Source organism: Typopeltis vanoorti, chromosome 7, assembly GCF_054136105.1.
Source record: "Typopeltis vanoorti isolate ZY-2024b chromosome 7, IOZ_Tvanoo_1.0, whole genome shotgun sequence".
Lineage (NCBI taxonomy): Eukaryota > Metazoa > Arthropoda > Arachnida > Uropygi > Thelyphonidae > Typopeltis > Typopeltis vanoorti.
The window spans coordinates 123,358,990-123,385,963 of record NC_143555.1 but is presented as its reverse complement, the minus strand read 5'-3'; the positions used below and the strand labels follow the sequence as shown (position 1 = coordinate 123,385,963).

Here is a 26,974-nt window from a genome sequence, read left to right as displayed (position 1 = left end):
TCTTTGTGATTCAGGCTTCTTATATTGATAGTACCGATCTTGAACTCTGGCGGTGTTCAGTTGTGGTGTGTGTTTCAGGATTTGTTCCAGCAGCTGTGTTTTCGTTGTTCATCCTGGTTCACTGGTGAAAACAACGGGGGGGGGTCTTGTTTAACCAGGCAATGCCCCAGCCGGCATGAAATTCTATCATGCTGTACCATGAGAGAAGACCTCCACTATGTGGAAGGTCTCTTTCAGTAATACAGCTTTGACCATTAAGTCACAAGGGTTTTTCTTTGTTAATGGTAGAAAAGCTTTTCCTTCATGGAGCTGAATGTTTTCCCTGCCTTCTTTTGACAATCTAGGGGTTAAAAATAAAATAGTCTTTCCAGACAAATGGAGAATTTGAGGAAAAAAAGATTATGTTTGTGTATATACACACACAAATATTGCTAATACCATTGAGGCCCCCTATATATAGAATAGAAATCCTCACAAGATGGGATCATTCCTTTGTTATGAATATATCTGCTTATCTTCTCCATGCCTGGCACAACATAATTTTGAAAACTGCTATTTTTAAGAGTAAAATGAATGACGGACTGGTTAAAAGATTTGTCCTATAAGTCAGAGAAAAATGTTTACCAAATTTTATCCATATCCAAACTGATTTTGATATTTATAATGAACTTACCTTCTGTACCAGTATTATTAATAGACGACGAAATATTCCAATGAAGTCAATGAACAAATCCACAGAATGCCTAAAAATATTAAAAATCAAGTATGTAATAAGATATGTTGAAAAATAAGCAATTTATATATTCTGAATTTTAAATATTACATTAAATAACCAGAGAATAATATCACTTATCCTGAAAAGAACAAGGAGCACTAATCAAGTTTTTGAATTAATGTCCATCCTTTCTTTCACATAGCATGCACATTCATTCATTCGATATATTTATTTCACATATTATGGATGGGTGCACACATGCTAAGAAAATAATGTATTCCACGTCCCACCAAAATTCAATTTAAACTGCTATAAAAAAATCACAAGCCTGTGTAGCCATGGAGATGGCATTTGCATCTATAGTGCTAGGCCACCCAAAGAAACTGTTTTAAGTTCAATTCTAGTCAGACTAGAGGGACTTTTCTAAGTCTTTCTTTGACTGGTTCCTGAGTTAGTCAATCTCTGGCACAGGCAAGCAGGTTTTTACTCTCAGAAACAAGGAAACTGGATGTAGAACCCATGCTATTTCAAGACAATAGCATTGGGAAATGTTAGGGAAAGACTGGAAAGCATTAGGGACAAGATGATGGTATTTGTCTGCCATAATCTCTTCACTGGGAGCTGCCATTTTAAGTTACTGATGATCTTCAGCCAGCAATCTTTGATTGGCTACAGAGACTGACTGCCCTCTTAGTTCCCAAAAGTTAGATAGAGTTAAAACAGTCTCACCTACTTCTTATGGGGAATAAATGGCATTAGCAGATAGCAGATGGAAAATCACACAAAGCACTAGATTATTAAGTAGAAGTCCAACCTAAAACCTTTCATAATGATACATGGTTAATTTTTCATAATAGAAAGTCAACTTTCAGCTTCATCAATCTACTTACTTCACTTTTTATTAAACACTTCACTATTCATCTGAAAGGTAGTGACCAATGATTATGTTAGCATAAATACCTTATATCCAACTCAGTGTAATATTTTTGAGTTATATTGGTGGACATTGTTTATGAATGTAATATTTGTAACAATTTGTTTGTAATGGCTGTAATACTTTGCAAATCTTCATAAATCACTTTTATCACTATGCTTATATAATCTCTAATTCTATCTTTGCTCCACTTTAAGTATTCCTCCCTGTGTCTGGGATCTCTAGATATTTATTTGAATTATTTTGACCGTGGCTCAGGAGTTCCCCCTTATGACACAAGAAAGCATTAATTACCCTCGCTGAACAAAGAATTTACTCATATCATAACTTAGCTACAGTTTGCAGTCATGGCCAAAATTCTCTATTAAACTTCTTAAATCATTAATAACTTCTGGGTTCTCACCTTACAGGTCCGATTTTATTTAAGATCAATGCATTGCAATTTAAAATAACATCAGGCATAAACTTCGTTAAAAATGCAACATAGGATTTAATAATCAACAAACAGGCATATATTTTACACTAGAAGACAGAGGGTGATCCTCTGTAATTCTCAAAAAAACTCTAAAATCAAACCTGCATATATCTCTACTTCAATTAATACAAGGCACACATCATGTTATCTATTTAGCTTAAAGAATTATCATTTAACAAACTTCTTAATACCTGCATACATCTCTCTTCAATTAATACAAGGCACATATCATGTTATCTATCTAGCTTAGAGAATTATCATTTAACAAACTTCTTAATACTTGAATAATCGGCGTTACGGACATGTTATGATTAATATAACATATTGTAAACTTAGTTAAGAAAAATCATACAAGATTATTACAGGCGTTAGATAAAAATCATAACCCAAAATATTTCCTAGGAATTAGCTATACTCATGTCTTAGATGCAATCATCAAAATCCAGACAGAGCATGTCTCTAAAAGTTATTCTGGCTATTAATGTCCCTCTTACATGCATTTTTCCGGTTCTACAACCTATTCTTATTGCGTCACAGTCTAAATAAAACAATATTTTAACTCACTTGGGCTGTCTTCTGTTGGGTTGCATTCTCCAATTCCATTGGCTGTGACTTAGTATGCTTCCTTTTCTTTGTCTCAGTTTTTTTTTGGTCTCGCCTCCTTCCGGTCCCTGGGATACCGGCCATTCATCAGGTTGGTTTGCGGGATGTCAGTAACGATTCATCGGCGTGATAATACACTGGCGAAGGGGCACGAATTGTCAGGGCCTTCGTGGACTTTGTTAAGCGGAACGGCTCATAGACAAGATCGGCTACTCCTCAGCTGATTCGTCCCCTGGTCATCTATGCTTCTGGGCTAAATGACTGCTTGCGGCACAGCTTCCCCCCTTGACACGTCAGGACATCTCAGGCTTTCTATCACATCGTCTCCTTATTTCTTCTCTGTGCAAAAACTCCCTGCATCTCTGGAAGTCCCATCTTATATTCCATCAGTTTCAAGACCCTGGATTCAGTTTTCTAAACCCTGTGCACTAACGAACCCTTTACTTATACGACTGTCATATGATTCCTGGAACCTTCGACAAGCCCTTTCTTCTCCGTCTTCTAATCTCATTAAGTCAGCCAGTGGAACAACCGTTTGAATTTTGCTGCCCCCATTTTGTATCGACATTGAGGTCACTTAGGATTGAACTCTTAAACAAAATTTCAAACGACGTTCTGATTGTAGAGAGTTTCCCTTAGCCTTGAAAGTTTTACATCTTTTGTTCAAAGAGATAACTAATTCCCGTTGGGCTGTACATACAATACAAAATGTTAAGAGAAAAGACTATTTACGGGTGTTCTGGGTTCTGCCTAACTGTAAAAACTATGCGTTCATTATACAAAATTTATTCTTGTTGCATCGAATTTTTACATCAGAATACCCTTTCTGCTTTCTGACATTCTTTGGTTAAAAATTTAACACTTAAATTTGTTGTCTATCAATGTCCTGATGCTAACAACTATTCTGAACTTCTGACTTTCTCTAGTTCAACATTCTGAATATCTAACAACTCTTCACCAGGAATTGGAATAAGTTTTCACCAAAAATCTTGAATTGTTAAATATGCCTACAGAATACCAGGTATTTCAAACCATACTCTAAACATGCTGAATCTTACCTATGATCCAGGTAACTTGGTTCCAAAGAAACTTAATTCTGTCTGTATAGTCTAATGTGTGTCAATTTGTATGTATTTTCTGGCAAGTTCATCTTGGGCAATGAAAAACTTGTTTCCAGGAGGAAAAATCCAGCTACTTCGATAAGAGAGTAGCTGGATTTTTAGAGACTAGCCAACTGAGCTTCAATAAAAAAAGATTCTTTGCATTCTAGATGGATTCATTCATAACTTTCCAAGGGCATTATTATCAAGCTATGGATGCTCCTTGTTAGGTATTGCAGCTGCTCTCACTATAGCAGACCCCATTATAACAAACTTGTGAAAAGCTCCTTTCTTTCAGTGAAATTAAGTTAGGTATTATGTTTTTCACTTCAATGAAACATTGAAGTGAAACATAATACCTAAGAATTTTTTTTTAATAAAAATATTCAAATAAGATTAATTTGTAATTCATTTTTGCCGATTTCTTTCATTTAATCAAGTATATACTTAATTTGAATATTCTCTATTTGAATCTTCCAATGTTGTGAAAGCATCATAATGCCATTTCTATAGAATTCAGGTTTTGAGGTAAAGAAGTTGCACACGCTCAATTTCAGTACCTCTAATGTATTGTTTTTCATTAATGAAATGTTGCAAACTTTGAAATAGGTAGTAATCTGAAGGTGCAAGATCAGGAGAATATGGAAGATGTGAAAAATTTTCCCAGCCGAGTTTCTCAATCTTGATACAGGTGATTCTTGCACTATGAGGGCGAGCGTTATGATGAAAAACAACACCCTTTTGATTGACATCAGAGAACACCTCTTTTCTTTCATTTTTTGATTGTTGATAGTTGTTCACAGTATATATACTTCAACTGCGATTGTTTGGTTTTGTGGCAAGAGTTCAAAGTGTATAATGCCAGCCATATCCCGCCAAACACTTAACAAAACCTCCTGAGGGTGAAGGTCTTGTTTTGGTTGAGGTTTAGCCTGTTCCCTCCTGAACGAACCCATTGCCTCTAGTGCTAACATTCTTGTAAAGTATCCGTTTCTCATCACCAGTGAATATACAACTCAAACAAAGAACCTTTCAAAAATGAACAGCAGTGCAGTTGTTGACGTGCTCTTCTTCGATTGCTGTTTGCTAGTTTTTAAGAGTCCCACTTGACAAGCTTAGACACTATTCCAAGTGCTTGTAAATGGCGATGCCAATGAATTAAGATCTTTTGCTAAATCTTTAACAATTGCATTTCTTGCAATAGCAGATTCCAGCATATCATTATTGAGAGAGACAGGACATCCAAAGCGAGAGGAGTCTTTCAAGATAAAGTCTCCTTGTTGAAATTTTTGGAACCATTGCTGACACTTTCATACATTCAAAACATTATCACCTTACACTTCTTTCACATTTTTTAGTGTTAGCAGCATTGTTGCCTTTTTACTTTTTTTTTTTTTTTAAACTCAAAGCATGATGTGCACTCTTCAGTGACCTCCATAGTAATGAAGTTATTTAAGCAATAACTTATCTTGCAAGGTGGAATTCCCTAGAATGAGGCCATCTCAGCTTAGTGGTACTTATAAAGCTTTTAAAAATTCATGTTTAGACAAGCTAAGACACATTTGAACAAGTATAGTATAAAAAACTACATTACTTTCGGAGATATATACTAACCACTAGGATGTCCTCTTGGGCTTCTTGAAGTTATTTTTACTTTCAAGTTACCATTATATAATGTTAATTTTTCTTATTTTTAGTAGTTATAAGGGTGGTCAGAGAAGTTCTTGGCTTCGACCATAGACGGCAACGCTATCGGCAAGATTTTTTTTTTTCCTAAGTTGGTACATCCACAGGAAATTGCAAGTCATTCTATCTAGTAGTTTGTTTTATACAGCTGTCTGAAGCAAAAGCATTGTCTGTATCGCTTGAAATGGATAAAATTGAGTATCGTGTGTTATAAAATTCTTTGTAAAAGGTTTAATGCCAAAAGAAATTCTTTTGAGGTTCATAAAAGTTTATAGGCACTCTTCTCCTTCATTTGACAATTCAGAAATGGGCTGCCGAGTTTAAACATGGCCGTACCAGCCTTGAAGATGATCCACATGAAGGACATCCAAAAAGTGTAACACCACCAGAAATCATTGATCAAGTGCACGATATGGTATTGGATGACTGAGTCAAACTGCATGAAATTGCTGAGACTATAGGCATTTTAAAAGAACATGTGAGATATATTTTACATGAAAAATTGGAAATGAAAAAGCGTTGTGAAAGATGGGTGCCATACTTGCTCCGAGCAAATCAAAAATGCACTCTCATGAAAATCTCTGAACAGTGCTTTGAGCGTCAATTTATTACTATGGATGAAACTGTAATTCCCCATTACACACCAGAATCCAAACAGCAGTCAAAACAGTGGACAGAAGCCAGTTGTTCAGCACCAAAGAAGACAAAGTCTGTTCCATCACATCAGAAGGAAAGGTCATGGCATCAGTTTTGGGATGCTCAAGGTATTTTACTTATCTTGAAAAGGGCAAAACAATAACTGGGGAATATTATTCTGATCTTTTGACCAGACTAGATGAAAAAATTCATAAGAAAAGACTGGTTTGCAGAAGAAAAAGTCATCTTTCATCAGGACAATGCACCTGCATACAAAAGGTGGTTTGGCAATGGGAAAATTAAGGGATCTGCACTATGAATTGTTGGAACATCCACCCTATTCTCCAGATTGGCTCCCTCTGACTTCTATCTCTTCCCAAAACTAAAACCCTTCCTCAGTGGTCAGCATTTTTCTTAAAATCAAGAGGTGATTGCAACTGTAGAGGGGTATTTTGCAGATCTTACTGAGAAGCACTACAGGGATGGGATAATGGCGCTGGAGCATCACTGGAATAAATGTATTAACCTTAATGGAGATTATGTTGAAAAATAAAAATTATAAATTTGTTTTTTCATTGTTAGGTCGAGAACTTCTCTGACAACCCTCTTATATGGTATCAAGGCTAAAATAAGGTAGAAGAATCAGACATAATTAAATAAAAATATTCTGATTGGCTAACAATTATCTTACTTTTTTTCTTTTTTTTTTGTAGAAAAAATTATTAGCTATCATACCATTTTAATTTATTTTATTACTACAAGAGGTCAAGCTAGGCAGATTAAGTAGTTCTGACGTGCTGTGGCTTACTATGGTATGTTGCTAGTTGCTGTAATGTAGTAGTGTGTATACAGATGTGTGTGTGTGTGTGTGTATATATATATATATATATATACATACATACATACACACACACACACACACACATATATATATACACACATATATATATATATATATATATATACACACATACATACATATACACACACAAAAATTTTATTATTAAAATTTTTATCTCAAAATGGTAGCGACTGCATAAAATCAAATATAACTGAAAAGCTCCTATTAGGAAGGTTGGATCACATTCCTAATAGTGAAATCTAAAAATTATTTAATAAAAGGAAATAAAGTTCAAAATGGTTGGTGAAATTAGGAAAGTAACATATGACTGTTTGATTTTGCATGTATTGCAAGATCGAAAAAGTTGAATTTCTCGAAAGGGAATCTGTTTTTTTTTTTTTTTTTTTTTTTTTTTTAAACAGCTTTAATGTTAGAAAAGAATAAACAGAGCATGAAACTAAGGCATTTGTTTACAGTTTAACTTGCTCCCTATTCTGAAAAATGCAATATCGTAAAGAGGTTTATAATTTGTCTTCTATCTGCTTGTGAATATTATGAAAAATTCGTTTTTAAAGTGTACAGCAACTAAGTTTTAGTAATATTTTAATAAACTGAGGCAGTGTCATGTTTGAATTAGATTCCATTTCATTCAAAATTAATTGGAATGTTTGATGAACATAATATGACTTAAATGTTGATATTATTCCTTGGTTGAATAAATGAAGCAGTATTAGGCAGCATAAACGTTATTTTAATATTTGGATAGCTTAAATTTGTTGGGTGGCCTGGCGAGTTATCTAAAATTAGTAGAATTTTGAAGTCTATTTTCTTTTTCTTTGTGTAACTTTCTACATCAGGTACAAAACACTTGAAAAACCAATTTTCAAACATGCCAGCTGTAACCCATGCCTTTTTGTTGGCCCACAAATAAACAGATAGGGTGGACTTGTCGAGCACTTTCATAGCACGAAGATTTGAGGATGGGTTAATAAGCATTGTTTTGTCATGTAATCACCTGATGCACTACTACAAAACAGTAAAGTAATTCTATCTTTGGGAACTTTGAATCCAAGAACTGATCTTTAATTTTTCAAAATATAGGTGCGTTTTGGCATTTTTTCCCAATATAGCCCAGATTCATCCACATTGAACACCTGGTCTGCACTATAACCACCTTCTTCAATGATTTTAATGTAATACAGGTAGGCACAAATTTAACGAAGATAAAATTTGATTTTTAAGTCGTGCGGTGAAAAATATATGAAAAGATAAAGGTTGCTACAGTTTGCAGACCATGTTATATTGAAACCTTGTTGAACAAGGGTTACTACAATTTGTAGAAGAATCTCTCTCTTGACCCAAAACCAACAATTTGGCAGGTTTCATCGAGTGCCTTTGCAGTTCGGAGTCACACAAAACACTCTACTCATTTCAAAAAAAAAAAAAAAAAAAAAAAAAATCCTGCATCCTTGTACTAGAAAAAGAATCAAAAAGTATTTCCTTTCTAGATATACACAACAAATGTAAGCAAGATGGATCCCATTTCCACTTCTGTCTACCAAAAATCAGCTTTTACAGATCTTTAGTCCACATGGTTAGCCTATTGGCTATATGCTTCGCAACCATATGCCTGGGGAAGGAGTGTCCTAGGTTCGATTTCAGTTGACAAGGTGAAGAGCTAAACGATCTTTCTTAGCCATAGCCAAGTTAGCCAGTCTTGGGCGTGGACAGCAGGTATTTTTTTTTTTTTTTTTTTGTCTAGGGTTTATCATCCCGCAAGCAGGCAAACCGGCCCCATGAACATGGCTACAGTCATAGGATATAGTACTTAAGTCCTCGTTAGGAGGGCTCAACCAGTCCTAAGGGGGTAGTGGTCAAGGAATGGAGGGAGAACCTCACACAAATACAAAAAACAGGTCTTTATATCCACAATACATCAGCCCACCATCAATCTCAAAAATATGGCATCATAAAATTCCTATCAAGAGCACACAAGATTGGTTCTTCCAAAGAATCTCTATACTGAAAACTATCAAACAGCCTTACTAAATGCTAATCCAGGAATAACTAAAAAAAAAATTAACTCTCCTTTACTGCAATTCAGATAAGTAGTCCACAGGACTCCTATGCCATATATTAAAAAGGTATTTCTGAATGGGTGACAAAAATTATAAAAAAAAATAAAAACTCATCACTACCTGTAAAACCAACCAAATTCATTACCTGCTATCCTCTCCAAAAGACGAACTTGCCACTGATGCTACCTGGTATATACAAAGTACACCATGTTCAGGCAACGTGTTTTACTATGGACAATACAATGGATATTTGCCAACCTGTTGCTGAGCAGTTAGCATACCCACTCTCCAAACAGTGGTGTGGGTTCGAATCCTGCCATGGGCATGGTTGTTTGCGATCGTCTTTAGGTGGAAGATGAATTTCATAGGATGGTGTGAGACCACCTCCCCACTTATTGGAGCCCTGCAGTTCCATGTTTTGTCTCTAGGGCAGGGTTTCCAAACAATATAAAAATATATATAAAAAAATTACCAAAAAAATATATATAAGATATATATAAAAAAATATATAAGATTGACAAAAATAGCAAAAAAATAGAATCCTTGCCCACCCACGGACAAATGTACTATAGGTTTAGTAATAACCTTTTATGGGTGGTAACGACATAAAAAGAAAGAAGGGAAAGGAAAAAAAAATAGTTGACCCTTGAATAATACAGGGATTAGGGCCACCGATCCTCCACATTTGAAAATCAGCATAACTTTTGACCCCAAATAGCCTACTGATGACTGGAAATCTTACCAAGAACAAGCAATGGATTAACACATATTTTGTATGGTATGTATGTATTATATACTATATTCTTACAATAAAGTAAAGGACTAAGTATGGAAGTCGAGCCTCATCTCAAAAGAGAGGAAGATTCGTCTTTACAAGTGCACCAGCCAGTCTATCTTTCTAGATGGCTCCCAAAACTGGAACATCTCAACAAAAGCAGTGACCAATATTATAAATAGCTTTGGAACTAGTTGTCTAAGAAATATTCTGGATTATTCCTGGGAAGACCACATTCCCAACTCTACTATATTAGATGAAACCCAGCAAGATCCTCTAGTCTGCACTGTTTAAAGAAACCAAATAAAATGGCTTGGCCACCAACTTAGACATCCATCCTCTGCACCCTTTAATGCTCTGGTCCTCTACACCCCTACAGATGGAAAAAGAAAAAGAGGCAGACCCTGAACTCCATATTGGAAATACATCAGCAATATTCTCCCTGTTTCCCCCCAACTCTCTGCATCAGAGATCCGTCAATTAGCATATGACAGAGAAGCCCGGTTTTCCTTCACGTCATAACAACCTCCAAGTCCTATCTTAGTGTATACAAACTACTTATTTGTTTTGATTGGTTTCCCTATTTATAATTGTAAAATTATAAATAAATGATGACTGTATTTATCAATACCATAAGTTTGCGTGGTCTGTTTACAAGATGAATCTTATGTCTATCAGTACCTATATCGATATTGTCTTATACAAAACAAAACACTGTAGATGTTATATGTATTACTAATGCTAGACATCAAAAATGAAAAGATAATGTGAAAAAGAAATTCATATTTATTTACAGGTATAATGCATTGATAACGAAGAAACAGCAATATGATTGCTTTATGGTAGCCTAGTGCAATCAATATGATTGCTTCGTGGTAGGCCAGCCTACATACTAATGAATAAATCGTTACAAAATATTTATGCTAATTAATTTTGCTAACTAATTAGCAAGTTAATTTTATGCAGTTTGATTTAATACATTTGTTTAAATTTCTCGACTGCAAATGGCCATTTACGGTCTTTAAGAATTTGTGTGTGCAAGTTTTGATAAACCTTAATTTTTTTTTATAATAGATTTGTGTATACTTTATGACAGTAAATGATAAAATAGACTAGTGTCTAGATATATTTTATGCATTCATGACATACCTAACTTTTAATTTTTTTTTTTTTTTTTTTTTGATATTTCTATGCTATGCGGTTTCATCTGCAAGTTTTTTTAAATTGCCACAAATCTCCAAAAAATTTTCCAATATATTTATTCATACCGTGTATAAGTGGAACCACACAGTTCAAACCTGCATTCTTCGAGGGTCAACTACACACACATACATCAAGCGTAAGCAAGATGGATCCATTTCCACTTCTGTCTAATGAAAAACAGGTCTTTATATCCACAATACAGCAGCCTGCCATCCACCTCAAAAATATGGCATCATAAAATCCCAATCAAGGAATCCTTATCCCTATCAAGAACAGGAAGATCTGTCAAACGTATCTCCGAACATCTAGACTACATCCAGTTTATCAAACCTTGCAAATTTGGCCTGGCACAGCATAGATATCAAATAAGTTAAATGATTACAAATTTATCTATTTTAATTTATTTTCAGCCCAATTGTTTTAACCTATGAACGTGACTGTATACATAAAGGAGATTCCAATTTAACAAATGCATTCCACCATTCCTTTATTTAAATTCCTTATTGTTGTTCACATTGAACCTTGAAAAATTAAAGAGTAAAGAAAGGATACCAAGAGGCAACTGATCATAACATTCCAGAAAACATAAATAGTCAGAATAATATTGAAAACCAATGGAATATGATTTAAAGAGTTAATTACAAATTCATCAAATCAATTATTGAAAAATACAGAAAAAGAAAACATTGGATAACAGATGAAATACTTGGCCTTATGGATGAAAGAAGAAAATATAAAATGCTGTTAAAGAAGATGTGGCCAAATACAAATATCTTAAGAATCAAATTTCAAGAAAATGTAGACAAGCCATAAAAGAATACCTGGAAGAACAGTGTAATAACATAGATGAATTATTTAAAAAAGAAAACATAGAGAAAGCCTATAAAGAAATTAATAAACTGACTTTCAAATTTAATAAGAACAGCAAAAATAATGCCATCAAAGATGAAAATGGAAAATTACTAATAGAATCTGAGGATATTAATGGAATGGAAGAATTATCTTGAAAATCTCTATAATGGCGACAAACTTGATGTTGATATCAGCATAGAAAATCAAAATGAAGATAATCCAGGACCCCCGTTAATGCGAGAAGAATTTGATAAAGCACTGTCCGAAATGAGTAAGGGAAAAAGTCCAGACGTAGACAATATTCCTATAGAACGGCTACAAAATCTAGGTCATGAGACAAAAACCTTACTCTATCAATTAATAGCCCAAATCTATGATAGAAGAGAAATACCAAAGGAGTTTATGAAATCAACCATCATACCAATACCAAAAAAGAATAATGCAAACAAATGCAGCCAATTTAGAACAATAGCTTTAATCCCACATGTTAGCAAAATTCTGCTAAAAATTATTCAAAATGGAATTTATTCAAAAATAGATTGTCTATTGGATGAAGACCAATTTGGATTCAGAAAGAATAACGGAACAAGAGAGGCAATACTCTGTTTAAGAACAATAATAGAGAGAAGATTAGACCTTAGTCAAAATACTTACATTTGCTTCCTTGATTTAGAGAAAGCATTTGATAAAGTAAACCAGCAAATACTCCTAAATTGTCTAACTAATATCGGCATAGATTTGAGGGATAGGAAGATAATTTATCAAATTTACAAAAATCAAAATGGACAGATTAAAATCAATGATAAGGAGAAAATAATAAATATAAGGAGTGGAGTAAGACAAGGATGTATACTTTCACCACTTTTATTTAATTTATATATTGAAAAGGCCATTCAGGAAACTAAAGATAAAATAAATAGTGGCATAAATATAAATGGTGAGCAAGTCATGTATAAGATTTGCTGATGACATAGCCCTTGTAGCAGAAAACAGAAGAACGTTAAAAACAATGCTAGAATTACTAAATAATAACCTTGAAAAATATAAAATGAAAATCAACACAGATAAGACTAAAATCATTGTTACAGGCAAAATCATTATCAATACAGAGCATATAGACATCAGCAGGGAACAAATAAAACAAGTGAAAAGCTTTAAATATTAAGGAAGCCTAATAACAGTAGATGGCAGAACAAGAGAAGACATAAGATCAAGAATAAACAATGCAAAAGCCCAATTCTCTAAGATGAAAAGCATTTTAACAGGAAACCTCAACCTACAATTGAAAAAAAAGTTAGTAAAGACATTGATATGGTGCATTGCACTGTATGGATGTGAAACCTGGATTCTAGACAGAGAAGATGTAAGAAGATTGGAGGCTTTTGAAATATGGTGTTGATGCCGCATGAACAAAATAAAATGGACAGGAAAAAAAATCAAACCAACAAGTCCTGAACGAAACAAGAACTCTAATTAAATCGATCAAAATTAGAAGGAATAGGTGGTTTAGACATATACTTCGACATGGACTTGTGAAAAGAATAACTGAAGGCAAAATAGAGGGGAAAAGAAGAAGAGGCAGACCAAGGAAAAGCTTTCTTGACCAAGTCAAAGACAGCACAGGTTTGAGGAGTTACCAGGAGGTTAAGAAGAAAGCCAATAACAGAGCAAATGGAGGAAATTGCTACTGAGCTACCAGTCTCAAGACTGATGCAACTGATAATTGTTGTTCACTATTTGCACTGATGATGTCATACAACATGTAAGATGAAATATCTTCATAATACGGGGGGGGGGCTGAAAAGTTCTGATAAATGGTTTGTGATCAATTCCTCCAATGGTGATTATCACAACTTTTCAGCACACCTTCATAAATTCAATTTTTATTGTGGTACATATGCAATTCTGTAGTTGGGAAGCAGAAGTGCTTTGCCTGTGAATAAAATTTGGAATGCTATGATTTTATGAAGAGGCATTTCATATTTTGATGGTTGATGACTTCTACTGCCTAATATGATGCCCATCCTTCTAATCAGACCAGAAAAAACTATCTTTACCCCATCCAGAGTACAAGTTGCTATACATTTAGTATTCATAGGTGGGATAAATAAATGTCCACTATTGGATGTGCAAATTAACATAATTTGAATGTAGCATCACGAATATCTGCAAATTATGTTATATTCACTGTGAACTTTATGTATATGTACCCATCACATAATTTCAAAATGTTATCAGTGAACCTGCTTACTAACTTAAAAACACAAATATACCTACCAAATAAAATTACGATCTCCTCTACGGCATTTTTCCACAATGAGCTGGGTATCGTACATAATAAATCCACACATGATGAACAAACCTAAGTATATATTTGCCTGTAATAAAAAAGCATTTTGAATTAGCATTACAGTAATATTTCTAAGCTAAAGAAAATTAGATAGACATGCATTCTTTCTTGGAATGCAAGATGCAATTCTGATTTAAGTTTCTAGCTACCTGAAAATAAATGCATGGTGTTTTATTTATCTAGGAGCACAGACAAACTGCAGTATCAGTATTCCATGGATCATAAAATTTGATTACCTGACAGTTATGGATAACCAGAGACATCAATAAAAATGGAAACAGGCACATTTGTGATAAAATTATTGGGAAATTTTATGGCAATCATTTCTGTTGAGGTTTGGACTGTGAATGAGAGCATCACAACTTTATATTAGCTTTCAAGAAAAAAAATAACTTTTGTAAAGATTTTAATTTTAGATTATATTACCTTGATAGACCTGTGTTTCACTCAGGATTTCTCCATGAGTGCAGGTCAAAGGTGCCTCCTTTTGGATTATATATAATACAAAAATAATTATGGCCTACATCCTAATCCTTAAGAAACAGTTCCTAGAATTTCAATTACATATGTTAAAGGCTATCAGAAAAAACTACACAATTTCTTTGCCAGATTGACACACAAGCTTCTTTCCATCCAGTTCGTAACTAAATTTTTTCCTAGCCTCTCTAAAAAAATATTTCCCCCCCTCTCTCTCTCTCTTAACCTGGAGTTTAAAGGATCCATTGGACAGACAGGTCATTCTACTAAATTCATCTAGCAGAACATATTTTACTTCAAGAGTCTGATGAGTGATTTAGCTAATCACACCTTATCCACCTAGCACAGAATTCAATGGAAAACAAAACTAAAGTCCTACATAAGTTTTCTTCAAAGATTATATAAAGAAATTTGTGATGCTTGCATTCACAGTCTGAACATCAAAAATGATTGCCTTAAAAACTTTCCCAATAATTTTGATTTCTGTAATAATTTTATCAAAACGAGAAGATAAAAACCCACAGTTTTTGTAATATATAAAAAAAAAACTAACTTCTCATCACTTTCCTAATGAGAAGTAGTCCACCTCTGCCATGAGTTGCCCCAGTCCTGAAAGATACTTCAGGCGCAAACTTTGTTTGCTTACACTTAGATAATGGATTAAACCAAGTATATAATTTCTTGGTATCTTTAATTATAATATAACCAAGTGAAAAACTTTCAACAACATGTCCATTCCATTTTGGGCAGAACATTTTTATGCATTCATCAATATACATTTCAAGTCAGTTTCAAGATTTTTTGGCAGAATCTGTAAAACAAATATTTATTTCACAGCATAGAACATCTCAGAAGTAATGCTTTCTTCTGTAGAGTTTATACATACACAAGACTTTTTATAAATTGTGATAAATCCTGCTCAACACAAAAAGCACTTGCCCAAGACACCCCGTGTTTTTAATGATATGTAAATTAATAGGAGTTCATTAAGTGATAGTGGTGGTGATGCTATATTACTGTCGGAGAAAGACCATTACCTTTGTGCAAGAACCAATTCAAGAAGGAAAAGTAAATAAATATGAGCAGTAAATCTATGTTGATGTTTTGGAAAATATTTGTTAAATTAATTTTTGTGACTAGAATGGCCCTTTACATCATGCATATCCTGCTGTGTTTTCTTACAGTTAAAAACAAACAAAAAATATCATTTAGAAAGCTACTTTTAATAAAATTCTATTTTGTCCAGCCTACATTTGCTCGCCAGCTGGCAAAACCTACTTTCCATGGGCAAGCGCATCTGTTGAGCCATATCATGCATTACTTAAAATGGACTAGTTTCTGGGGTCAAAGAGTCAAAGAGTCAAAGCTGTATAACTGAGAGGAGACCTCCACATAGCCTTTAAAGAAATGCGGAGAACAGACCAGGGCTTCTGACCTAATGTCCAATCCTCACCTTCTCGTGGTGCACCCTGTTGGGTATCTACCTGGATACTGAACGAATGAGGATGGGCTGGCAATTTGGGATTTAGCCGACAAAATTGTATTCTTATTGGCTTCAACCAAAATAAAATGCTGGTACAATATGACAAAATTTCATGCCGGCTGGTGCGTCGCCTGGTTAAACAAGGCCCCTGTTGTTTTCACCAGGGTGGACAGCGAAAAGTCAGCTACTGGAACAAATCTGAAAACACACCCCAACTCAACATCACCAGAGTTAAAGATCAGTACTATCAACATAAGAAGTCTGAATGGCAAAGAAATGGAGCTAGCTGAGGAATTAGATAAGTATCAGATTGACATAATAGGGGCGACTTTTTTTACTAAATAATTTAAGGAAATTACAACGTATACTAGGATACACATTAAAATAAATTTTAACATACTTCAATATTTTGGCAACATCACATTGCCATTTTCACAGGAACTTAAGAACAAGACACGTGCACGCAGGCACAACAAACAGTAAGTGAGGAAGAAGTAGGAAACTATTCTTTCTCTTAAAGTCCTGATGGTGCCCCCTAGCAGGCAATGTTGGTATTCTTGGGCGAATGGGCTGAAGGTCTTCTGATGTAGGTTTCCCAAATTTGAGGCAGTCTCATGCAGCCAAATTTTTTGAGATTTGGATTGTTTCTTAGGGCTGAGGCTGATTCCATGAAAAGTCTTTCATATTTGTATTTACTACGGTGTATTATCGTGGCTTTCTTCCACCGTATTCTATGGCAGGTATCCAGCGCACGGTCAGCAAAACCAGAGTGGCTGTATTGGTGAAACCAGATGTAGTCCCTATGTTCTGAAATTCTGATATTTGCTGTCCTACCTGTTTGGCCAAAGTAGGACAGCTTACAGCTGCAAGGGACCTGGTATACACCAGGTAGGTCTAGGGGGGGGGGGATCTTTAGTAGAGCAGATAAGGGATGCCAATTTTTTATATGGTCTGTAACAAGAAGTCAAGTCATGTTTTTTTAGGATTTTTGTAATTTTTTCTGAGATACCTTGGATTTGGGTTATGGTAATGGATTTAGAGTAATCCTTGTTGGAAGGGGGGGGGGTTTACTGGTTTCAATATTTTTTGGAGATTTTCTCAATGGCTGAGAAAGTGTTGAGAATGTGGTTTAGTTCTGTGGTTAGGGCATTGACATTTGAACAGATAAGTTTAGCCCTGATGTGTAGTGTCTTAATGACTCCATATTGTTGTGAGGGGGGGGGGAATTGTTGGTGAATGTATCTGCCTGTACGGGTGGGTTTTCTATATACTGAGAAAACCAAGGTTCCATCAGGCTGGCGGGTGACTAGTGTGTCTAAGAAAGGAATGCAGTTGTTTTTTCCTTCTTCCAGGGTGAATTTAATTCTGGGGTGTTGGTTGTTTAAGTGTGTTAAGAAGAAGAGAAGTGCATCGGAGCCATGTGGCCAAATAGCAAATACATCATCTACATAGCGAAGCCAAATGGTTGGTTTTTGTGGGGCAGAGTTTAAGACTTTCTCTTCAAAAGTCTCGATATAAAAGTTGGCCAAGAGTGAGGAGAGTTATATTAAAATTTATTTTAATGTATATCCTAGTTTATGTTGTAATTTCATTAAATTATTCAGTAAAAAAGCATAACCAACGTCTAAGCCTTTCCAGGAGAATAGGGGTGACTGAAACAAAAAAGTTCAAAAACTGGCGAGATCTTTCATCTTTTTAAGCAATAAATACAAAATGTTATATTCAAGCAATAACAATCAAGGAAAAGAAGGAGTAGCCATAGTATTCAACACAAAATACGAGGCTAATCTTCTTGAATAGTAGGCAGTCTCAAGTAGAGTGATGTGGACAAATATCAAAATGGGGAATTGGACAATGAGACTTATTTGTGCCAAGGTCCCACAGAAGGTTCTACTAAGGTAGAAGTGGAGGAATTTTTTGAGGCTTCAGAGAAAGCAACTGACACAATGAAAAAAGAAAAGTTGGTCCTTGTTGTGAATCTAAATAGGAGAGAAGAAAATGATTGTCAGACATACAAAAATATTTTGGGAAAATTTAGAGAAAAGAGCAAAGCTAATAATAATGGCAAATATCTCTTGGATTTCTGCTCAGGACATGGATTGGTTATTACTAACACAATGTTCCAACACAAAAATGTGCCCAAATTCACAAGGAGAGAAGAGGCAAGGAATAAGAAAAGTCTCATTGACTATGTTATTGTTGATAGTGATGTTTTCTCCCTGGTGCAGGACACCAGAGTGTACAGAGGATTTGAAATTGGAAGTGATTACTATTTAGTCTTGAGTAGGATAATATTGAATTTCATATTGAAAAGAATAACGTGTAAGAAAGTTCTAAAGCGAATAAAAGTCGAGCAGCTCTCAGATGCTCAACTTTTATTTGCTTTAGAACTTCACACAAAGATTATTGAAGAAAAAATGAAAGAGTTTGAGAACAGGAACAAAACCTTGGAGATTCAGTGGCAAGCCTTGAAGAAAACCCTTATTGATTCAGCCAGAGAGAGAGGCATGTGGTGAGGTTTTCTGCAAGGATAGAAAAATCAGAACTCCATGGTGGACACAGGAAGTTAAAGAGACAGTGAAGGAAAAAAAGAAGAAAGCATATCAAAAGTTCCTGGCAAATAAGACAGCTTTGCTCTTAGAGAATACAGAGACAAATGTAAGAAAGCGAAACACTGTGTAAAACTAGCTAAACAAAAGTCATGGGAGGACTTTGGCAAGAACATAGAAAATAAATATCAAGAAGGTGGCAAAATATTCTGGAGGTTGTTGAAGAAGCTTAGAAATGGAGGAAAGAGTACTGTAAAAGGAGTTAGAGATGATAAAGGTGACATGAAAACAGGAGAAAATGATATCCTTGAAGTATGGAGTAATTACTTTGAAAAACTGCTAAATGAAACAAGCAGGGATGAAAGCACAGTGATAAAAAACACTGACCAGGCATGCAGTCAGGAATACATATCCATATTTGAAGTAGAAAAAGCCATCAAAGGCTTGAAATGTGGAAAGGCAGCAGGAGTCGAGATGATATTCGCCCAGAAATGCTGAAGAATGGTGGTATAAAAGTCTTACAGTGGCTGCTCTGCATAGTTCAGAAAGCCAAGACAGAGGGACGAATTCTCAATGATCGGAGTAGAGCTCTAATAGTACCCATATATAAAAAGGGAAATAAAACTGAATGTGAGAATTACAGAGGTATTTCCATACTGAGTGTTCCTGGTAAGATATATGCAAGTATACTTGAGAAACGGCAGAGAAGAATTGTGGAAGAAAAGCTTGGTGAGGAACAAGCTGGATTCAGGTCAAATAGAGGCTGTCAGGATCAGATCTTCACTTTACAACAAATCGTTGATAAAGCATGGGAATATAACAAAGATCTGTATTTAAGTTTAGTTGATCTGGAAAAGGCATATAACAAGGTGCCAAGAGAGAAGCTATTCAATACACTACAGTTATATGGTGTCAATGGGGTATTATATCAAGCAATACTTTGTCTGTATTTGAGTTGTAAGTCGGCAGTTAGAATTGAAGGAAGTACAGTAAGATGGTTTAATGTTAATTCTGGTGTGAGACAAGGATGTACATTATCCCCTCTGTTATTCATTATCTATATGGATCACATTATGAAGGAAAGTGGTATTAAACATGATATCAGAATTGGAGATGTTAATGTCAGCTCTTTGCTTTATGTGGACAATGTATAAAGCAAAGAGCTGATTTATTTACTTCTAAATAAGTCTGCTACAAGTTTGCAAAATTCCCTGACTAAATTGAAAAACTGTTGTAATAGATATGGTATGAAGGTCAGCATTAAAAAGACAGAGACAATGAAAATAAGTAGAACTGTTGAAAAGTCAACTGTGTTGTGAACGGGGAACCTGTGGAACAAGTAAAACATTTCAGTTACTTAGGCATGATTTTTACTGAAGATGGTATATTAAATATGGAAATAGACAAGGAATCAACAAAGCTGGTATGGTAAGAAGTCAATTGAATAAATTCATATGGAATAAGAGGGAAATTAGTCGGAACACTAAATTAGCTGTATACAAGACAGTGTTCAAACCAGTTTTAACTTATGGATCTGAGAGCTGGGTCAGAAGTAAAACACTTGACCAAAGACTAGAAACCGCAGATATGAGAGCCTGAGAAAGATTATAGGCGTGAACAAATGGCAATATCATATTAAAAATGAGGATATTAGGAAAGAACTTGACATTGTCAGCATCCAGGAATGCATTAACAGAGCTAATCTCAGGTGGTATGGTCACTTAAACAGAATGGGCAAAGAAAGATTAGCAAAACAAGTGTTCTCTGCTAGGTTGGCAGCAAAACGACCCAGAGGAAGACCAAGATACAGGTGCATTGATACAGTTCAAAGTGCCTTAGAAGAAAGAAATATAAGATCTGATAATGTTGGAGTCTTGACAAGTAACAGACTGATTTGGAGGAAAATTGTAGATAGGAAGTTAGTAATGATGTAAATTTTTCATTTAGTACTATGATGATTAGTTTCTGTGCCAAGTGAAATATATATGAATATCTAGTGATATTACTCTTTTATAATACTATTAAAAGATCAACAGAAAGAGATCATTGCAATTCTCCCCTCCCCCAATAATCTCTATGAATAGAACTGCACTTGCACATGCTAGCATGATGAACAGCTATGATCTAATTATATACTTTCTTGTTTATAGCATGAAAATGAGAGCTTTTTTTTTTTTTAATGATATTTCTCATATTTCAAGTCTCAAAGTGTGTTATGTCACTAGGTTTGGAAATGCAGATTTTGCATAAAGCTTCACAATTCTTTATTTCACCTTTTTACATCATGTGAATTTGAAAAGACAAGTCTTGTTCATCTTTTACAATTAGCAAGGTTTTTCTTGGAAATAAACTCTGCAAAGTCTTTTCTTTCTTAGGGTTAAAGAGTAGAAGGAATAGATGCAAGATTGCAAATTCTTAGGAAAGGTTCCCTTTTCATTATTTTGAAATAGGTTTTTAGTGTATTTCCAGCTACAGTAGAACTGTTTTGCTTGTGCAGTATGAGATGGGATGTAATTCGGTCTCACCACAGCAATTTATTGCATCACTCATAATACCACAAGAATCAATTATTGGATATTTATAACATATTTTAGTTATGTCTATTCTTTTCCTCAGATATGTAAGTTGGTTCATATCTGATTAATGCAAGTTGAAATATAATTACCTACATATTTCAGAATGTAACTGTACCAACCAATACAGAATTTCTCATAATTATCAGTTATTTATTGCAAGCAAATAGCACTTTTTTCTCTAGAACAAAAAACAATATGCTTCATGCCAGTAGATATGAAAACTGGAAGAATGAAACATTTTGTTGTCTCACTCCATCGGAAAGTATTGTATGATATAATTTGCACATGCTCAGCACAAACGTGTTAAAACAACCACATCCGATGTTTAAGTAATTATGCACAATACTTATGTGCAACATATTCAAATTTTTCTACAGCAGGAATACTATTAAAAAAATTTCATACAGTATAATTCGATTCTGATTGAAATAGAATAATCTGTGCAATGTGAACTAAAAGTGAGTTTAGTTAAAATTCAAACAGTAAATCAATTCTCACCATGGTAGATATTTAGAATAAACATGCTCATTAATTTGCTATAGAATTAGACTCAAAAAGGTTTGAGCCAAATTCTATAGCAAATTATTCTTTTAGTGCACATGAGTTCACAACAAGAGTTGTCTATATACATAAGAAATCAGGCCTGTAATGGTGGTACACACCACTGCAAAATTTAACTGAAGAGCTTGAGTAAAATATGCATATTCACTTATTTAGATTATCTTACAAATGTTAATTTAAAAAAAATCAGCAACTAAACACTACCTCTTACCAGACATAAATATATCAATACAACCAATGCTTAACACTTAATAAGATCTGCATTATTACAAAAGAAATAAAAATAATTAGGATTCATTATTTAAACTTTAAACTGATAAATTTAACAATGAGTTATATTACTTATGCAACTAGGCTACATGCAAGTATCATATAAAATCTTACTCCATATATGACTAAGCATTTTCTTCATACACACATTAAATCATAAATACCTGAAACAACAGCTGGGATCCTAGAAAAACATTTGCCAAAGACAGCAGCACTGTTACTGACAAAAGTGACATCAAAGTCCCTGAAGGGAAGGAAACATTAAAAAGAAAAGTAATTAGAAATACTTTCTTGAATTCTTTTTAACCAATTTTTTTTTTCTTCTTAATTTAAAATTTTATTCACTTGTTAGAAATATACATTTCCAGTTTAAAGCAATTTGTTTAAGATTAATTCAAGAGCACTCTTAAAAAGCACTCAAAAATTTTTCCATTTAATAATCGTTAAGTCAATTTGGGATTTAGTCGACCAAATTGTATACTTATTGGTTAAACCAAAATACAATATGATAGTACAACATGACAAAATTTCATGCCAGCTGGGGCGTCGCCCAGTTAAACAAGTCTCCCGTTGTTTTTTGCCAGGGAACCAAGGTGAACAGCGAAAAGTCAGCTACTGGAACAAATCTGAAAACACACTCCAACTCAACATCACCAGAATTAAAGATTGGTACTATCAACATAAGAAGGCTGAATAGCAAAGAAATGGAACTAGCTGAGGTATTAGATAAGTACCAGATCGACATAATGGGGTGACTACAACAAAAAAGACAAAAACAAACAGGTGAGATCTTTCATCTTTTTGAGCAATAAATACAAAATGTTATATTCAGACAATGACAATCAAGGAAAGCAAGGAGTAGCCATAGTATTCAACACAAAATACAAGGCTAATCTTCCTGAATGGCAGGCAGTCTCAAGTAGAGAGATATGGGCAAATATCAGAATGGGGAATTGGACAATGAGACTTATTTGTGCCTATGGTCCCACAGAAGGTTCTACTAAGGTAGAAGTGGAGGAATTTTTTGAGGCTTTAGAAAAAGCAACTGACACAATGAAAAAGGAAAAGTTGGTCCTTGTTAAGGATCTAAATAGCAGAGTAGGAAATGATTGTCAGACATACAAAAATATTTTGGGAAAATTTAGAGAAAAGAGCAAAGCTAATAATAATGGCAAATATCTCTTGGATTTCTGCTCAGGACATAGATTGGTTATTACTAATAGCATGTTCCAACATAAAAATGTGCACAAATTCACAAGGAGAGAAGAGGCAAGGAATAAGAAGTCTCATTGACTATGTTATTGTTGATAGTGATGTTTTCTCCCTGGTGCAGGACACCAGAGTGTACAGAGGATTTGAAATTGGAAGTGATCACTATTTAGTCTTGCGCAGGATAAAATTGAATTTCATATTGAAAAGAATAACATGTAAGAAAGTTCTAAAGCGAATAAAAGTTGAGCAGCTCTCAGAGGTGAACTGTAGACTAAAACACAAAACATTATTGAAGAAAAAATGAAAGTTTGAGAACAGGAACCAAACCTTGGAGATTCAGTGGCAAGCCTTGAAGAAAACCCTGATTGATTCAGCCAGAGAGGCATGTGGTGAGGTTGTCTGCAAGGATAGAAAAATCAGAACTTCATGGTGAACACAGGAAGTTAAAGAGAGAATGAAGAAAAAGAAGAAAGCATATCAAAAGTTCCTGGCAAATAAGTCAGCTTGTGCTCTTAGAGAACACAGAGACAAATGTAAGAAAGCTAAACAGTGTGTAAAACTAGCTAAACGAAAGTCATGGGAGGACTTTGGCAAGAACATAGAAAATAAATATCATGAAGGTGGCAAAATATTCTGGAGGTTGTTGAAGCTTAGAAATGGAGGAAAGAGGTGCTGTAAAAGGAGTTAGAGATCATAAAGGTGACATGAAAACAGGAGAAAAAGATATCCTTGAAGTATGGAATAATTACTTTGAAAAACTGCTAAATGAAACAAGCAGTGATGAAAGCACAGTGATAAAAAACACTGACCAGGCATGCAGTCAGGAATACATATCCATACTTGAAGTAGAAAAACCCATCAAAGGCTTGAAATGTGGAAAGGCAGCCGGAGTAGATGATATTCGACCAGAAATACTGAAGTATGGTGGTATAAAAGTCTTACAGTGGCTGCACTGCATAGTTCAGAATGCCTGAACAGAGGGACAAATTCCCGATGATTGGAGTACAGCTCTCCTAATACCCATATATAAAAAGCGAAATAAAACTGAATGTGAGAATTACAGAGGTATATTCCTACTGAGTGTTCCTGGTAAGATATATGCAAGTATACTTGAGAAATGGCTGAGAAGAATTGTGGAAGAAAAGCTTGGTGAAGAACAAGCTGGATTCAGGTCAAATAGAGGCTGTCAGGATCAGATCTTCACTTTACGACAAATAGTGGAGAAATCATGGGAATATAACAAAGATCTGTATAAGTTTTGTTGATTTGGAAAAGACATATGACAAGGATCCAAGAGAGGAGCTATTCAATATGTGACAGTTATATGGTGTCATTGGGGCATTATATCAAGCAATACTTAGTCTGTATTTGAGTTGTAAGTCAGCAGTTAGAATTGAAGGGGGTACAGGAAGATGGTTTAATGTTAAATCTGGTGTCAGATAAGGATGTATATTATCCCTTCTGTTATTCGTTATCTACATCGATCACATTATGAAGGAAAGTGGTATTGACTAAATTAAATAACTGTTGTAATAGATATGGTATGAAGGTCAGCAATAAAAAGACAAAGACAATGAAAATAGGCAGAATCATTGAAAATGTCAACTGTGTTGTGAATAGAGAACAAGTAAAACATTTCAGCTACTTAGGCACGATTTTTAGTGAAGATGGTAAATTAAATATAGAAACAGATAACAGAATCAATAAAGGTGGTATGGTAAGAAGTCAATTGAATAAATTCATATGGAATAAGAGAGAAATTAGTCGGAACACTAAATTAGCTGTATACAAGACAGTGTTCAAACCAGTTTTAACTTATGGATCTGAGAGCTGGGTCAGAAGTAAAACACTTGACCAAAGACTAGAGACCGCAGATATGAGAGCCTGAGAAAGATTATAGGCGTGAACAGATGGCACCAATGGCAATATCATATTAAAAATGAGGATATTAGGAAAGAACTTGACATTGTCCGTATCCAGGAATGCATTAGCAGAGCTAATCTCAGGTGGTATGGTCACTTAAACAGAATGGGCGAAGAAAGATTAGCGAAACAAGTGTTCTCTGCCAGGTTGGCAGGAAAATGACCCAGAGGAAGACCAAGATATAGGTGGATTGATATGGTACAAAGTGCCTTAGATGATAGAAATATAAGATCTGATAATGTTGGAGTCTTGACAAGTAACAGACTGATTTGGAGGAAAATTGTAGATAGGAAGTTAGTAATGATGTAAATTTTTCATGTAGTACTATCATATCCTGTACACCCCTTGAGGGTACATGGCAAGAATTTGTTGATGATGAATACTTGTTACATTTATACTTGACTAACCATTACTCACCTGGGAAAGACAGTTGAAATCCCTTCTATATTAGGAATTTCATAAGCTTTTTTTTTTTTTCTTTAATTTCTATGCTTTTTATTCCTCCCAAGAGGAAAGTAGGTGTAACCCTTTCACCTAAGATTTTGGAGGTCATTGGCAGTTGTGCACACCTTGGTCAATAAGATTGGGGCAATTTCTAGCTAAGTAGCATGGATCAACAAATGCATATAGAAGACAACTAATGATATTGTATTTCCAATCTTTATAGTATGTTCTGATTTTTCTGGATTATAAATCAAATTTTCATCCGGTAGAAAAATTACTTGTACAAAAGATCAATTAGCTCATGAATTTGTCTGAAAAAACTTCTATTCAATGACTATAGAATCAAACCTAAAAGGCTTTTCTCATCATGGATGTTGCTGTGAAAGTATAAAGCTAAAATCAGGACTATGCTAGTGTTTAGTAACAAGATTGAAAAACCAACTCAATCTCTTGTAAACTGGCAGACACAGAAAAAATGGGATCACAACATTCATGTTGTAGCTCCTAGCAACTAATGACTGTTAATACAACTACATTTCAGAACAGAACTTTTAACCTACTACACCAACCTTTTTATTCCATGTACTTCAGTCTTCTAGAACAGTTTTTTTCCACAATGCAAACTTCAGATCTTAAATAAGTGTCTGTAGGCCTACACTCACTCATCTCTTGTCCACATAGCACTGATATACTACACGTTCTGCAATTTCTCGTGTGATTATTATATAAATATTTTTATGGCTATATATCAGCAAATTTAACAGACAAATGAGAATCACTATACAAATAAGTAGAAATAGTAATAACATCAGACAGTCATTGTGTTGTTCAGTGCATCTGCTATATACAGAAACAGAGCAAATCAACATTAATATGGTTACTACTCACCATTTCAGATCCTCAAACCATTGTATTTTGATTCTTTTTCAACCTGGATGAGTCTATTACTGGATGAAGGTCTTCCCCCAGATTTCTCCATTCTATTTTGATTATGATTACTATTCTGATTATGTATTTTTTTATTCCTTAATTTACTGAATCAAGTTATTTCTTACATACATTTAATATCTGCTGTCTAAACCAAATTTACAACACTATATGGTAATAATCCTATACCATAATACTTCATGAAATAAGACATTTTTATAAAAATTTCTATATGCACAGTCAACAGAATAACAATAAATATAGAAAAGATGCTATCTTTCTGAAATTTTTTCATGAGCTCCTC

At 34.5% G+C, this 26,974-nt stretch overlaps 1 protein-coding gene across 1 annotated transcript in view; it reads right to left on the bottom strand.

Annotated features, from left to right (window-relative positions):
- Window positions 1–26,974, bottom strand: part of BI-1 (Bax Inhibitor-1) — an 85,567-nt gene that overhangs the window by 9,999 nt on the left and 48,594 nt on the right. Inside the window, exons 5-7 of the mRNA XM_090395457.1 lie at window positions 22,329–22,408; window positions 14,176–14,276; window positions 674–743 (exon numbers count right to left, since the gene is read on the bottom strand). Of these exons, the coding sequence (XP_090251583.1) occupies window positions 674–743; window positions 14,176–14,276; window positions 22,329–22,408 (251 nt within the window). The remainder of the gene's footprint in view (window positions 1–673; window positions 744–14,175; window positions 14,277–22,328; window positions 22,409–26,974) is intronic.